This window comes from Patella vulgata, chromosome 5 (genome assembly GCF_932274485.2).
Source record: "Patella vulgata chromosome 5, xgPatVulg1.2, whole genome shotgun sequence".
NCBI lineage: Eukaryota > Metazoa > Mollusca > Gastropoda > Patellidae > Patella > Patella vulgata.
Genome location: NC_065883.2, coordinates 57,703,261 through 57,718,348, shown reverse-complemented (window position 1 = coordinate 57,718,348; position 15,088 = coordinate 57,703,261). Strand labels below are relative to the sequence as shown.

The following is a 15,088-nucleotide window of genomic DNA, read 5'->3' as shown; positions in this document are numbered from 1 at the left end:
TCATTAAGGACTCCAATGCATTGCTCTCGTATGGTGTTGACGACCTACTGACTAATGTGCCAAGAGAAGAAGCCAAGACCCTAATTAAGGAGCATGTGCCCAAAGCCCCTACCAACCAATCTACTGGTGACGAACATCTGATCGAGAACCCACGGCATCGAGTCAGCTGGACTTGCGCACTCAAATTGAGAAGTAATGTTATTTTGGGAGTTATCCACTGGGGCGTTGTTTAAGCAGAGACATGGGCCATCGGGTGTGTATCAAATACTTGCCAGCCATGTCCATGAGGCCAGTGTGTATTCTAGAGTCTGTAATGCAGCATAATGTAGGATTGATAGTTAGCTCTTTTGACCCTTTGCATTAAACTATCACGATCTTGTGGTAAACGCGCGGTACACAATATAAATCGTATGCTTCCAAAGTTACTGAATCGTTTTTTTTTTCAAATATTAGAGACCGAAATTATAGTTTTCAAAGGGTATACATGAAGGCACTCAAAACACATTTAAGGTTCAAATAGAAGTTAAACTACCAAATCTGTGTCTTTTTCATAATGGCTGAATGAATATCTCTAAGATGATAAAGTTAAGAGTTAGTCTGAAAGTAGTTGAAGAATTTTGATAAATAGTGGCATTATAGTTACTTAGCTTACTGTTGTTGAGATTTAGTCTTAAAGAAATTGCTCGATCCCATAGTTTTTGGTGCAAAAGCTCCTTGATTGAGCAAATTTTGTACCCCTCGTGAAATCTTTAATGGGTCCAGATCCGTTTATGCGCCAGCCATTTATTTCATGAGGAATCCAATCAAAGAGTGAAATCAAAATTAAGCTGTTGAAATTTGAAATTACCGCTGTTTGTTGTAAAAGGTTTATTTCGTCAGATTTTACATAATTATATGAAATGTTTCTTTTCTTTCATTTCTCAGCTGTAGGCCCTATGCTTGAGTATTGGATTGGCAGGGCAAATAATGACCCTGACATCATCAAACTTCTGCACGCTGCCGACATTGGCACGTGAATGGACATATTTAAATTTTAGACATTGTGGACTTCTTGTCTTGATTCTCAATAAAAATCCATTCAGCCATTATGAAAAAGAAGCAGATTTTGTATAAAATATCTTCTATTTGGCCTTAAATGTGTTGGGACTTGAGTGCCCCAATTCGGATGCGCTCACTATTACAAAAACAAGCCAACAGTGAGGCTGATGTCCCCCGCCGAAATCCCAAAATAAATAGATGACACATATTAATTAATCGCACATTTATTTTTTTCAAAAGTATTGAGCAATCAAACTATAAACTAAGTTTCATCACTCTCTATCAGATAGAATCAAGATTATCCTGTCCCAAGGCATCGACCAATGAAATTGATTAGCTCTGCTTAGCTTCAGCAAGAAATATTAATCATTGAACTCAGTCAAGACATTCACCTAATGAACATCTACATCAAGTTTAAATATTCTACCTCAATTAAAAGCAGAGTTGTTATGTTCCAAAGTTTTGACCAATCAAATTGCTTATCGCTCCTTAGCCTAAGCAGAAAACTCTCCCCATCGAACATAGTCAAGGTAATGATATAATGAATCTATATTCGAAGTTTCATCGTTCTTGCTTCATTATAACCAAAGTTATCGTGACCCAAAGCATCAACCAATAAGATTGCTTATCTCTGCTTACTCTAAACAGACAATGTTCATCATCGAACTCCATCAAGGCATTCACCTAATGAACATGTACACCATGTTTGAACATTCTACCTCAATTAGAAGAGAGTTATTGTGTTTGCTTATCGCTCTGCTTACCCTCGACAGAAAATGTTCATTGTCGAACTTAGTCAAGGTATTGATGTTATAAAGCTATACACCAAGTGTCCTCGCTCTCAATTAGAACTAAAGTTATCGTGTCCCAAAGCATCAACCAATTAAATGGCTTATCTCTGCTTACCCTAAGCAGAAAATTCTCATCTTCGAAATCCATCAAGGCATTCACCTAATAAACACTACACCAAGTTTGAACATTCTAGCTCACCGAGGCGGAGAGATATTGTGTTCCAAAGTCTCGGCCAATCAAATCAATTGCTTATCGCCTTGCTTACCCTGGGCAGAAAATGCTCATGATCGAACTTAGTCAAGGTATTAATGTAATGAAACTATACACCAAGTTTCACCACTCTCACTTAATTAGAACTAAAGTTATCGTGTCCCAAAGCATCACATTGTTTATCTCTGCTTACCCTTAGCAGAAAATGCTCATCTTCGAACTCTATCAAGGCATTGACCTAATAAACACCTACACCAAGTTTGAACATTCTAGCTCAATTAGGAAGAGAGTTATTGTGTCCCAAAAAGTGTGACGGACAGACGGACGAACCCATAATAGCCCCTGCTTTCTTCGAGATTCCATAAACCCTTTTATCATTTACTTATAGAATATCCGTTACCAGTTACCATTAAAAATAAGTCCAAATACCAGTTACCAGTATACCCTAACGTAGAACATAATCATAGTAAGGGCCATATTTTGGAAGAGATTTTGACGAAATTTACATCGTGTAACTTCTGTTCTGATAGTAATATACACGTTGTAAACCACCTATGAAACGGCCGTTCCATAGTCGGTTACAGTGTCTCTTTATCACTATCCGAAAAGACTACTTGAGTTTTCGAATATAGCTTCGAAAATTCGGCCGTTCCATAGTCGGTTACAGTGTGTATTTATCACTATCCGAAAAGAACTTATGAATAGGCTACTTGGGTTTTCGAATATAGCTTCGAAAATACGTCCTTTTTAGTGACACCTCCGGAGAAAATGATCACATACAAATTGACGTCACGCTCTGGTGTTTAAAGATTGTCATAGCAGCGACAATGTTATGTGAGCAATATAGGTTACTTGTTTTTTTTTCACCCCCGCATAGGTACTATTTGTTGCCGTCGTATTCTGGAGTAGGATCCCGGAGCATTTTTGTGTTCTGAAGTGGTATTTTATTTACTTACTTGAAACAAATCAGTCCTCTACCGAGATTTCATGATGTGTTCAGATTGGAACCCGTTCTGGAGTAGGAAGTCAGGGAATTTTTTGTTCTGAAGTGGTGTTTTATTTACTTTGGGGCCATACCATATTAACTAAAACAGGAATCAAAGTTGTCCGTCATATTTTAAATAAATCTGTGTATCGGGCGTTCTGAGGCCAGAAGATGGGTGATTTTTTGTTCTGAAGGGCAATTTTCAAGTTTGCCATAGCAACGTGAACATATGTAGCGAAGATTAACTTTGTCCACAAAAATATGAATTAAACGCACAGCCCCTAAACCCAAGGGATGTGCAACAGAAGAATCCCCATTCTGAACATCGTCCATCATAGTGCCTCCGTCAGGCAGTGTCAATTTTGTGCAACAGAAGAATCCCCATTCTGATCATCGTCCATCATAGTGCCTCCGTCAGACAGTGTCAATTTTGTCCGCGAGGTTAGAAATAACGGTCAGCTAGTTCCCCGACTATTTTTTTTTTGGGGGGGGGGGGGCGAATAGTTAGTACGCGCGCGCTGTATAAGACCTGTCATTGAGTCAACTGGCGTGGTTTCGAATCCCCGGTTGTACGTGACAAGGAGTAGGGTCGCCTGTCCAACCTCGTATGTTTTCTCCGGGTCCCCGGTTTCCTCCCACTGCTAAAGACCCCTACGCGCAAGCGAATTATTGAAATAAAATTAAACCATATGTTAGTCCCGAAATGCCCTAGTTTGTGTCGAGTGGACGTTAAACTCCATTTCTCTCTCTCTCGACTGTGCATGTAAACAAACGCGTGTCAAAGGTAGCGTAACAAACCAGCGATTTTTATTCCATACAGGAGATCGTTATGATTTTAATGTACTCAATCGCCAAATGCTACAAACAAACGTTAAATTCGTTGGCAATGTATTTCGGAATTTAAGTTTTCAAGCGTTTAATTTGAAAAGTGTGTTTGTTTGACAGATCCAATAAGTTTGTAGATAACTAACTCTATAGTATCTTTTTTTAAACTTGGGGCATTATTTTTTTTTTTTTTTTTTTTGTATAGATTAACAATATATTTCTACTTTAAGGATGTGTCAATAAGATACAAAAAATAAGACATATAAACATTCATTTTTTGATTTACGTTTCATCAAAGATTTATCACATACTGCACGGCGAACTGTGATGGTACTTTCTTGCTCTAACGTGTTCACGAGAACTCCGTGTTTCGCCCGATCCGAAATACTGGGGAAATATCAGAGCAGTGTCTAAAGAGAAAGATTAACATTTTCGATATGGATGGGTGTGTTTGTCAAGAGAGAGAGAGGGGGTTTAACGTCCTCTCGACATAACCAGGTTATTTCGAGACTAACATATTTTCAATTTTATTTCAAGAATTCTGTTGTGCGTCTTGTTCTTCAGCAGTGAGAGGACCGAGAGCAAACCCATGATAATAGATAGGCGACCCTACTCCTTGCCATGTACAAGCTGTGAATCTAACCCACGTCCCTTGGCTCAGTAAAGACTTTATGCGTTAAGTGTGGTTAATGTCAACCTTACAACTGAGAGCAACTAATGTTTCGGCAACTGGCTTCAACTGTAAATGAGCGAATCTTACAACTTAAAACAACTAGTTTCACCCAGTTGCCCCTGTTTAACTTTCTGCAACTCGTTTCAACTAGCGGTAACTAGTTACCGTCGATATGAGCGCTCTCACAACTTCACTACGTCGTCACGGACACAGCATCACGTGATAAGAAAAATACGCCATGTGACTGTTTAAATAGGACAAATGGAAACTAACGAAGGCATCAATTTATGGGCAAGACAGCTAGACCATACTTTTCGGGTACAGTTTCTACATCATTCTCCATTTTGTTAATCTCGTGATAAATTAACTGTCACATGTTAAGTGTGATCGCTATCAGTTCCGAGCCAACATAAGCACTCCGAATTCGGTTGCTCCCAGTTGCTGATTTGATGGACATAAGCATACGTATAACTAGTTGAAGGCAGTTGCTTCTTAGTTGTACTGTCGACATAAGTCCCGCTTCAGACCCCCCACCCCCCCTGGAGTAAATGTGCGCTACCAGTTCCAATTGTACGCTTTAATAGCGGAGACGGTTTGCGTATATGGGGCGCCGTTTGTAAAATAATCATTTAATTTTTTTATAGCAAAAAACATTAGATTTAACTCCGAATAAATATATTTAGATAAATATTAGAACAAAAATGGCATATATGTAAATATCAAAAAATATTGTAGCTATAAGTCTATGAAAAACTTTAAATGTTATATCTTGATTTCACATCGCTTAGTTAAATATATAGCTAAATGTGCTGTTTTTCGTAGGAATAAATGCTAAATACTAAATCACTGAAAAATTTGCATGGCAAATATTAAAATATTAAATCACTGAAAAATTTGGCAAAATAGAAATCATTTTGGTGTATTCTGACATATACCTCAGGCCCCCTTTTAACAGTGTATAGAAAACGATTGTATCTTACTCGACAGCCCTTTCCCTACCTCTGGGGTTTTTTTTCTCAGAGGTGCATGGGGCCCTCCCTCACATTTAGTCACAAGGGTACATTTTTCATCGGTTTTAGCATTTTTTCCGATTTATTTTTTCAACTTCTTTAATTTTCTAGCGCCTCCGCTATAAAACGCTTCTGTTTTTGGCTCAAATTTACTTTGTCGGGACTCTTACTGGATGCTGGTTAAATACGAATAGTACATATATTGTCCTTAGGGAGTTGATTAGTAAATATATAGTAGCATGAACCATCTTGGCGAAGCTATTGATTGACCCTCCCACTTCCTTCGAATCATACATGTAGCTGCAAACCCAACACGAATGAATACTGGGTCGATAATTAAAGTTATCAACAAAAACAAAGAACCCCATTGGCTACAGAACACGATTAGTTTGTAAACGTTAAATATAGTAGTGTGCAGGTGGGAACCATCATTTGGTTCAATACCAAAAAAAATGCTTACCACAGATGTAGCGTATTTTGAATTAAATAGCGAAATTTCCCACTAAGGGGTTGTCCATAAAAGACGTCCGCAAAAAATATGGAAAATTTGTCATAGAACATAGAGCGCACCCAAATTCACGTTGTCAAAAATTTTGAAGAAGACAATGACATGTGTATGTAGTGACAAAATGTGCTTATTTGTTATTTAACAGTGTCATTTTAAACTTTGGTCACTGCGACTGCGACCCTTTTAAGTTAGTCAATCAGGAATGCATCCTTACTTGAAGGTGGGCTGCTGCCATATTTAAAGCTTGATATAGCCGATGGCTGTAAATGTGGAGGGGCAGGCTAGTCGGAGCCGCTACCCTACAAGTCTTTGCACCACACCTCCGCTTTTTGCCGTATCACTTATAATTCATTTCCAACGGGCCTGTAGAGGAACCCTTTGTTCTCACAAAGTTAAAAAATAGAATATGTTAAAACATTAAGTAGCAAAACAAGCAACTTTATTACCGAGGTAGGTCATATATTCATTCAGCTTAGGAAAAGATCCTCCTGTCCTTTAAAGTGAAGGTCCCAGATAATTTTTAAAGGATAAAACTACTTAATTCTGTGTGAAAATTCCTTATAAATGCCGTTTTGTCTCTGGATATTTATGAGTCTGGAAAAACCCGACTAAACTTAACACATTATAATAGTCGCGTTTATCAAGGCTTAAAGGACCCGTCCCAGATAGATCGGAGTCTCAAAAAAAAGGTCCGTTTAAGTATGCAAAATCAACGCCAAACTATAGAAAAATATTGTAAATACCTTGTCTGAAATTGTCAACTATCAACTTTGTGTGGTTTTATCATGAACACTAAAATCGCCTAACTTGGTTACGTAACTCAGAGCTGATTGATGTAGAAATTAGTCACAAATTAAACATGACTATTACACCATTTGTACCTCTCAAATAAAAGAGTTTTAACCGAGTCTAGCTGAACGCGGTCGTAATATAAGTCGTATTCTTCCAGGCGCACATTCTTCTTTTCGTTGAGAGTACCTTGGTCGAGCATTTAGACCCAGCTGACTATTATTTTTTTTTAAAACGCATAAGTTAGCTTACCATTAATTTACAGAGCTAATTTAAATGTTTATGAGGACTTTCAGTAACGCTTCACACAGAATTAAGCAGTTTTATCCTCCATAAATTATCTGGGACCCTCCCTTTAAAACTGCAGCTGTGGATCTTAAGTGAGTTACGTAACTCGGTTAAACGATTTTAGTGGTCATGTAAAAATGGCTTAATGTTTTGAACTGACATTTTTAGAGGGGTATTTACAACATTTTTCCGTTTTAATTGCTTACGCAACATACTTTTATTATTAAGACTCTGAATTATCTGTGACTGCTCCTTTAAGAAACAACTGGCAATTGTACACCAGGGAAAGGCATCTCCATAACAAAAACAACAACTTGTTTGTATAAAACCACAGGGTCATCTACAGTGAGGGGATCAAAGCGGTCTTGCATTTCGGCAAACTCGTCATCATTAAGGGGACACTCTATAGATGGAAACTGAACATGTGGGCAAACCCTGCTGAGGAGATCTTCCGAAGCAATACCTGGGTGCGGGTCATCCATTACATTGGTTTCATGTAACGGAATTAGATGTTGGTTGAGGGCAAATAACTGTATCGGAGTGTAGTTTTTTTCTGTTGAAATTTTATGACGATTATGTGCCCTTAGAAATGCAGATAGATTCTTATTAATCAGCCGCGGAAAAACGATATGTAAGCACAATAAATCTAGAGGATTGTCCGGGTCCAATATACCATCATCCTCCATCTTAATCTTGAAAGATTTCAGACACTGCTCATTAACATCTCTGTGAAGTCTTTCTATACGTTGATTGTGGACAGAGCTACCAGCGATGACAGGTCTAGTCTCCACACTCCGATTATCATACATGATCTCCCATGCCATCCGGTTTTCACCACCATAGCCAGTACGTAGTCTGATTGGGACAGTATACCTTTCCACTGCAGCTCCAAAAAGTTCTCCAACAGTTACAGCCTCATTGTTGTTACTGAAGTGGAGATACAAGATGAGGCGAGAAAAACCATCTATGCCTGAGTGGACCACAAACTTGCACCTTATAAGTTTGTGATCTCCGTCTATGTGCCATAAATAATTAGGGCAAGGTACTTTGTACTCACGCCGAAAAATCTTGCTAGCCCTTCTCGCTGCCACACCATCCTCATCAATCCTATGTAGGCTTGCACGTAGTCTTCGCCGTGGACTTTTATAGCCTTTAGCTTGGACATGACCCATTAAATAAGTTTCCCCAGCATTTGGGTGGCTGCTTTTAATGTCCATGAGTAAATCATCCAATTCGTTGTCAGATATATTGTTGAACCGAGGTCCAAATGTAATATCATTCTCAGCAAACCTCTTGTATAAAGTGGGCCTTGAAACATGAAAATACTTGGCCACATCTGTAATACTCAGCCCTAAAGACAACATATCCTGTGCAGCCTTCACATCAAAATTTTATTTTTGACTAGGGGCCCAACTGGGTTCTGAAAAATATTTTTAAACAAAATCACCAATATTTGCATTAAATTCAGCTGAAGAAAGATAGCCACGCAAGCATAGTAATCAACTAACAGCAGCTGTGGACATTATATTTAGGGCGGTTGTAAAAAAAAAGGTGCAAAACCCCACACATAGCCCCATCCCAAACTTAGGCTGCCTACCTACAGCTAGCTCCGGCTGAGAATAGGCCCTAAGCTAATTAACCGACATTTTAATTCCTACATCGACGATTTTAGTCGAAAACACTGAGTATGCTTTTAGAAAAAATATTTATTTATCTTCTATTGTCATATTGAATGAAATTAAATATGTTTATTTAGCCGCTGTGTGTATGAAAGATGTCAAACTAATCAAAGCCGAATCACAAAATAGTCCTCTAATTATTCAATATGGCGGCGCCCATGGAACATAATTTCACAGAGGCGGTTTTGTTTGCGAAAACAAATTTAGGAGTATCTAACCTTGTTTTGAAAGATAAACAGATTGAAACTCTAAAGACAGTTTGCAACGGTAAAGAATTTATTGCAATATTACCCATAGCACATATTATATATCGCTTTTACGCGAGTGTCAGCGACATGGCGTGTTTACATAAAACACGCGTGCTTGGGTTATTTTTACTCTGTTGTCTAAACAAAACGGTGTCTAGTCGATAAGTCCCGCCTCAAAATGATCACGCGAGCGTTTTAAATGGCAGGTAATCAGGACAGTGTCACACTCGGCAAATCTCGACAGATTCCGTTACCCTACATCTAATCTCGGCTGTATGACAGTAAGTGATATGTACCTACGCCCATACATTTGCGATGTACAAACGGCGTGGTACGGTTGCGCTTTGTAAATTTAACTATATGTTTAGCTAAATATATAATTATTTAGCTAAATCTATAAATATTTAGCTAAATTTATAAATATTTAGCTAAATATATAAATATTTAGCTAAATATATAAATATTTAGCTAAATATATATTATTTAACTAAATATATAAATGTTTAACTAAATATAAATGTTTAACTAAATATTTTAACATTTAACTAAATATATATTTAGCTAAATATTTATATATCATCAAATCTCTTGTTTTGGTCTTAATATTCAATGCTAAATGTTAAATATGAAAATAGAGACAAATCAAGAAATATTTATATATATTATGTTAAATATTGAGTTTTTGTTTTATTTTTAGTTTAAATATTAAATTAAAAAATTTGCACAAAAGTCGAGATTTAACTATATATATAAATTTAAATTAAATCTAGTGTTTTTTGCTATATAAAAAGCTAAATAATTAATTTAAAAACGGCGCCCCATATGCGTATGCCCTTCTTTGTTACCACTATAGTTGGGTTTTTTTCATTTCGAGTGTTTGTCTTATCGGCTTTGTTTTGCTATAACTTGATGTGCTTTGCACAGCGTGGCTTGACCGACAGATTGTTGCCACTATACAGATATCAATAATTTGAAATCCCTATAGATTTATCGGACTAGAGGTGGGGATGATCGGTGCAATATGTTGGTAGGGGAAGTTGAATGTCCTTTTAACACAAATAGATTATATCGGGTGTAACTTAAGTTCTTCAATTATAGTTCAGTATAATTTAGCAATAGACATAAATGAGATATTGGGACAAATATTGATTGTATTATCTTCTAGTAAATCCGTTGCGTTATATAGCTACATATATATAAGGTTTTAAAGTTAAACAGTGTAACTTGAGCTTTCAAAACAGATGGTACATCAAAATATCTATGAAATTAATAATAGATTTAATAAAGTATCTATGAACTATTTGAATCAACTGAATATTTTTCATTTTATTGATTGTTACAACTTGTATTCATTTTGTATTTTTCAGTTTGTAGAATAGCTTGCCACGCACAGTGAAGTGACATCGTTGTATTACGTCAAAATGGATACAGATATTTATATTTCAAATCTATCAACGACTCCGCTGTCAAGTGTTGAGCTAAATGCGGTAACTAATCATGCCAATAATGTGTCTTCAAATAATGTCATGCCTTTAATAGGAAGTTGCGTGGGTAGTGGTGATGACCCTCATGAAGACTTTTATCGCACTGCCCAATACGCAACAGGAATGGTGATCTACCCAATTTTGTGTATTATTGGACTTACTGGAAATGTGTTGGCACTTATGGTCCTTAGTCATAGGAATATGGCGACGTCGACTAACGTGTACCTCTCGGGCTTAGCAGTATCGGATACCATTAAATTATTAAACGATTTACTTTATTTCATAATGTTAGTGATTTCAATAGACAACGAGAAAGCTGGTACTAAAATGTTGGTAAGCGTGTACCCTTTTGCACATTTTATTTTCAACATGTCAGTGTGCGTTACGGCTTGGTTGACGGTGTCGGTCGCGGTGGAGCGGTACATCTCTGTGTGTTATCCAACTCAAGCGAAACAACTGTGTACCATTCAACGAGCTCGGATTGTGTGTGTATTTGTTTTTATTTTTATGAATATTTTAACTCTGCCTTCCGCCTTCACATATAAACCAGTGTATGTTTATGATGAAGAACACAATGTGTCTTGCCACGACATTGGATTAACAGAGCTTGGTGCCAACAAGGCATTCATGGTTCCTTATCAATGGGTTCAAAGTTCATCAAGGGCCATAATCCCGCTTATCGTTCTGGTTTTCCTAAACGTTCGCATCATCAACGAACTGCGAAAAGAAAGAGTTAAAGGAAAGACCCTGTCATCGAGAAATAAGATTACTTTAATGCTGATTGTTATTATTGTGATTTTTGTGGTGTGCATAACCCCTGATGCTATCATGTCGACATTTTTTGGATTTGGTTACGTCACAGAGACCAGTTTGGTGAAAGGGATAAGGGAGATAACCGATTCTTTACTTGCTTTTAATTCTGCTATCAACTTCTTGTTATACTGCATTATGAACAAACTCTTCAGAATTACGTTTCTGGTTGTACTTTGTGGAAGAGAGCCTGCTAGGATCGCTAATGGTTCCAAGAGATCGTTTAGATATGAACAATCTACCAGACGAAGAAGCAGTAACAAGTTGAAAACGTTATATAAAAGAACGTCCACCACTTCGTTGTGACTAAAAACTGGACAAAGCGGACATCTTCTGCCTTAAAATACAAGTAAACCATTCACTATTGACAGAATGCAGGAAGTGTGAAACCTGTATTAGCATTGTTGTGGTGCTTTACCTGTTTTCTATGTTAAGCTAAAATTAAGTGGGGTAAGCGCTGTAAACGACAGAGAAAAGAGACAAAGTTATAAGAATTTCGGAGACTTTGATACTATGGGACATTGTTTATCTAGTTTGTTCGATTATTCTGTTAAATATTTAATGATCTTGTCACTTGTCGGCCTACAATTAAGAAACTAATTATTGGATTATTTAAGCGTTTATATGGTCGATAGCAAGTTTCAGACGGTTAATCGTGTAAATAGTGTATTATTATCACATTGAGGCTGTGCAGCGTAATTCTTTCTTCAATACCATGTGTACCCTTCCCGAATCCCTCTCGAAACGCCCGGGATTTCACGGCCCCAGACTTTTCAGTAATGGCCACCATCATGTCGAAATTGTTTAACTTTTACAACTATGTCATCGTATTGTCTTTATATACCTCACTTCAATGGCTGTGTTGACGCTATATATTTATCTAAATATTATGAAAACTGTCGAGCTACAATATTCTTACTGCTGAATACTTGAGGCAGAATCTAAGAAAATGCTGTATTTGACCAGTTAGATCTATATCTTATAGCCAACAAGCACGGCCAGATGGAGAACACATTTATCTAACATTTATTTTCGTACTTTGGAATTTTATATGCCGCTAGTCATTGTCCTGAGGTAGCCCAGATTCTAAATGTTGTCGCGTTCTTTGTTCTCACTACACTGTCTAGAACTTCTGATTCTACTTCTGTGTGTTTGTGATGTTGAAAGAGCTAGAAAATTGTGCTTTTAGATTTTGAAAAAAGGATATACACACTATAGTTTTTCATCGTGATGTAGTGTTTGTGGCATTATCACATAGTTTTTGTTCATTCTTTTTTTGAATCTTGAATCCACATTAAAATTCATTCTACATTATTTCACTTCACAATAATTGTAAATGGCAAAACATTGAAAAATGGTTGTACTTACTGAAGGCCAATGTGTTGTTTACATCGAAACATTCCTACTTGTAATTATGATCATTGTACTCTATATATATATATAAATTTATATATTAATAAAGTATTCTTTTTGTTATCACTAGTATAGTTTTGTTATTCATATTGTAAAATAGGTCGATGTGGAAGACTACATTACCACGCATCGTTTAAATTATTTTTATACTATGTAGTATTTTGTAAAACAGTTACTGTTATGTTTAGTGTGCTAAATATGTGACAAATCTGAACATTAGACTATTGATAACAATAGTTATGTATGGGTAAGCATTCTGAACTCTCAACAACTTCCAATTTGTAGGAGCCACAGTGGCTAAGTGGGTAAAACGCTGGCTCGCTATCCTGGAGGTCACGTCTCCGATCCCTGCATTAACCGAGAAAGTTAATCGGGTTTTTCCGACGTGAGTTCCCATTGTCGTGGTGCAGGACAGAGGGACTTAAAAGGACAGCTGTCTAGTCGTTCGGATGTGAAGAAAACTCGAGGTCTCTTGTATACATTGGCGTGCACGTAAAAGATCCCTTGGTAGTTGAAATTCGATATAAGAGTAGGTCATAGTGCCACTGTCCGGGCAAAATTTCCCTCATAACACACTGTATGGCGTCTGCTCCTCTTTATTGTAAATTAATCTCAAAATTATTTAGCTTTTTTAAAATATGTTTAATATTTGATTAATGCTTAATAGATTTTGCAGTATTAAGTGTTTATTGAATCAATCAAGTTGCTCTGAAAATTGCATTTTATGGATACAGTCTGCAGGAAAATGAAGTGAAACTGAAAACCAGATACTATAGCTTTTCGGAGCAATATATACTGAACGACAAAAGAAATGTGCATGTTTTATAACTAATGATTTCAATGTGATAATTTTGTACCCACATGGTCAGGTAAATGTAAAATGTGAAGTATAGGTCCATTTTATCTGTTTAATTTTTTTTTTTTTGGGGGGGGGGGGTCATAACTTGATGAATTACAATTGACTTTCTGGTTGATTATACATGTTACGTACATCCGCACGATTAATAAATAAATCACTTCACGTAAGGATGTTATAAGGATGGCTAGATTGTCACGTCTGCAGCGGGAACAGGCTATAAGCAGAATATAGACTGGACAGACCGCACGGATGCTTGTTGAAAATTTTAACGTCCATATTAGCACTATCCACCGTCTGCTGAACCGATTCAACCAGACGAACTCAACTGATGATAGGCGGTAGGCCGAGAGTAAGTACCAACAGACAAGATCGTATAATTTACAAACAACAAACTGCCAGAAATACAATCGGCATCCACCAGAGACCGATACGTGATATAACATACGGCGGCGTCTACGCAGAGAAAACCTCAGATGTCGTCGACCAGTGAAGAGACCAGTGGTGACATTACGACACCGTCGACGACGCCTGCAATGGGCTAGAAGATATCGCCTATGGCGTCAAATGCAAAGAGTATTATTCACGGATGAATGTCGATTTTGTGTGTCCAGAGTAGATGACAGGGTGAGGATATGGCGTAGACGACGAGAGCGGTATGATGATAGAAATGTTTTGAAACTTAGTCCATAGGGAGGATCAAACATCATAGTATTTGCAGGTATTGGTTTTAATTAGACAATAGGACCGGTTGTATTCCAAAATATTGACCCTTATCGCGGAAATATTGTCACTGTGCAGGTTTACATCAAACAAAATTTCATTCAACCCTATTTGGTACTTTTTTTAGAAGGCAACAACAATGGATAATGCAAGGCCCCATGCTGCCAGAAGCCATTTTGGCATTGGACAACATTAATATGTTACCATGGCCACCAATGTGAGCATTAAAGGAGGATTGACCAAATGATTCCCAGACCAAAGACAGCTGTATAACTAACTTACAGAAGCAGTTTGAGCCCGATTACCCTGATCTGTTATAATCCGACTTATTGCGTCCATGTGTCGCCGGTGTTCCTGTTGATAATGGAGGACATACACCCTACTAAGTTTCAGCGTCGTTATTAATGTTGTAAATAAATATGTAAACTACTTCCTTTTTCATTACGTTTCTAAAAAAAGGAATTGTCCCACTATCCCAACCCTTACCCGTTCCAACCCATTTTAAATTCACCCTTCTGAAATTTTTATTTAGATATGCGTTTCTTTTGTCGTTGAGTATACATTGTGTTCATGTGAAGTTTTTACAAGATTAATTAATTCTGAAAAATGAGAATGCTATTTAACTTCTGAGCTATTTCGAAAATCGAGCGGTTTCTGTTTCTCCATTAGAGGGACATTTAAACATAAATGTTTTATCATTAAATTTGTTGCAAGCTTTATTGGAAATAGAGTTCGGACCTAGAAAATGTAACATTTT

At 37.1% G+C, this 15,088-nt stretch overlaps 1 protein-coding gene across 1 annotated transcript; it reads left to right on the top strand.

The window, feature by feature from the left end:
- The first annotated feature begins 10,427 nt into the window (after nucleotides 1-10,427).
- On the top strand, nucleotides 10,428-12,677 carry LOC126820763 (FMRFamide receptor-like). The gene has a single exon (XM_050548877.2). It carries the CDS (start codon nucleotides 10,467-10,469, stop codon nucleotides 11,643-11,645), a length of 1,179 nt encoding a protein of 392 aa, XP_050404834.1. The 5' UTR covers nucleotides 10,428-10,466; the 3' UTR covers nucleotides 11,646-12,677.
- The last annotated feature ends 2,411 nt before the right edge of the window (nucleotides 12,678-15,088 follow it).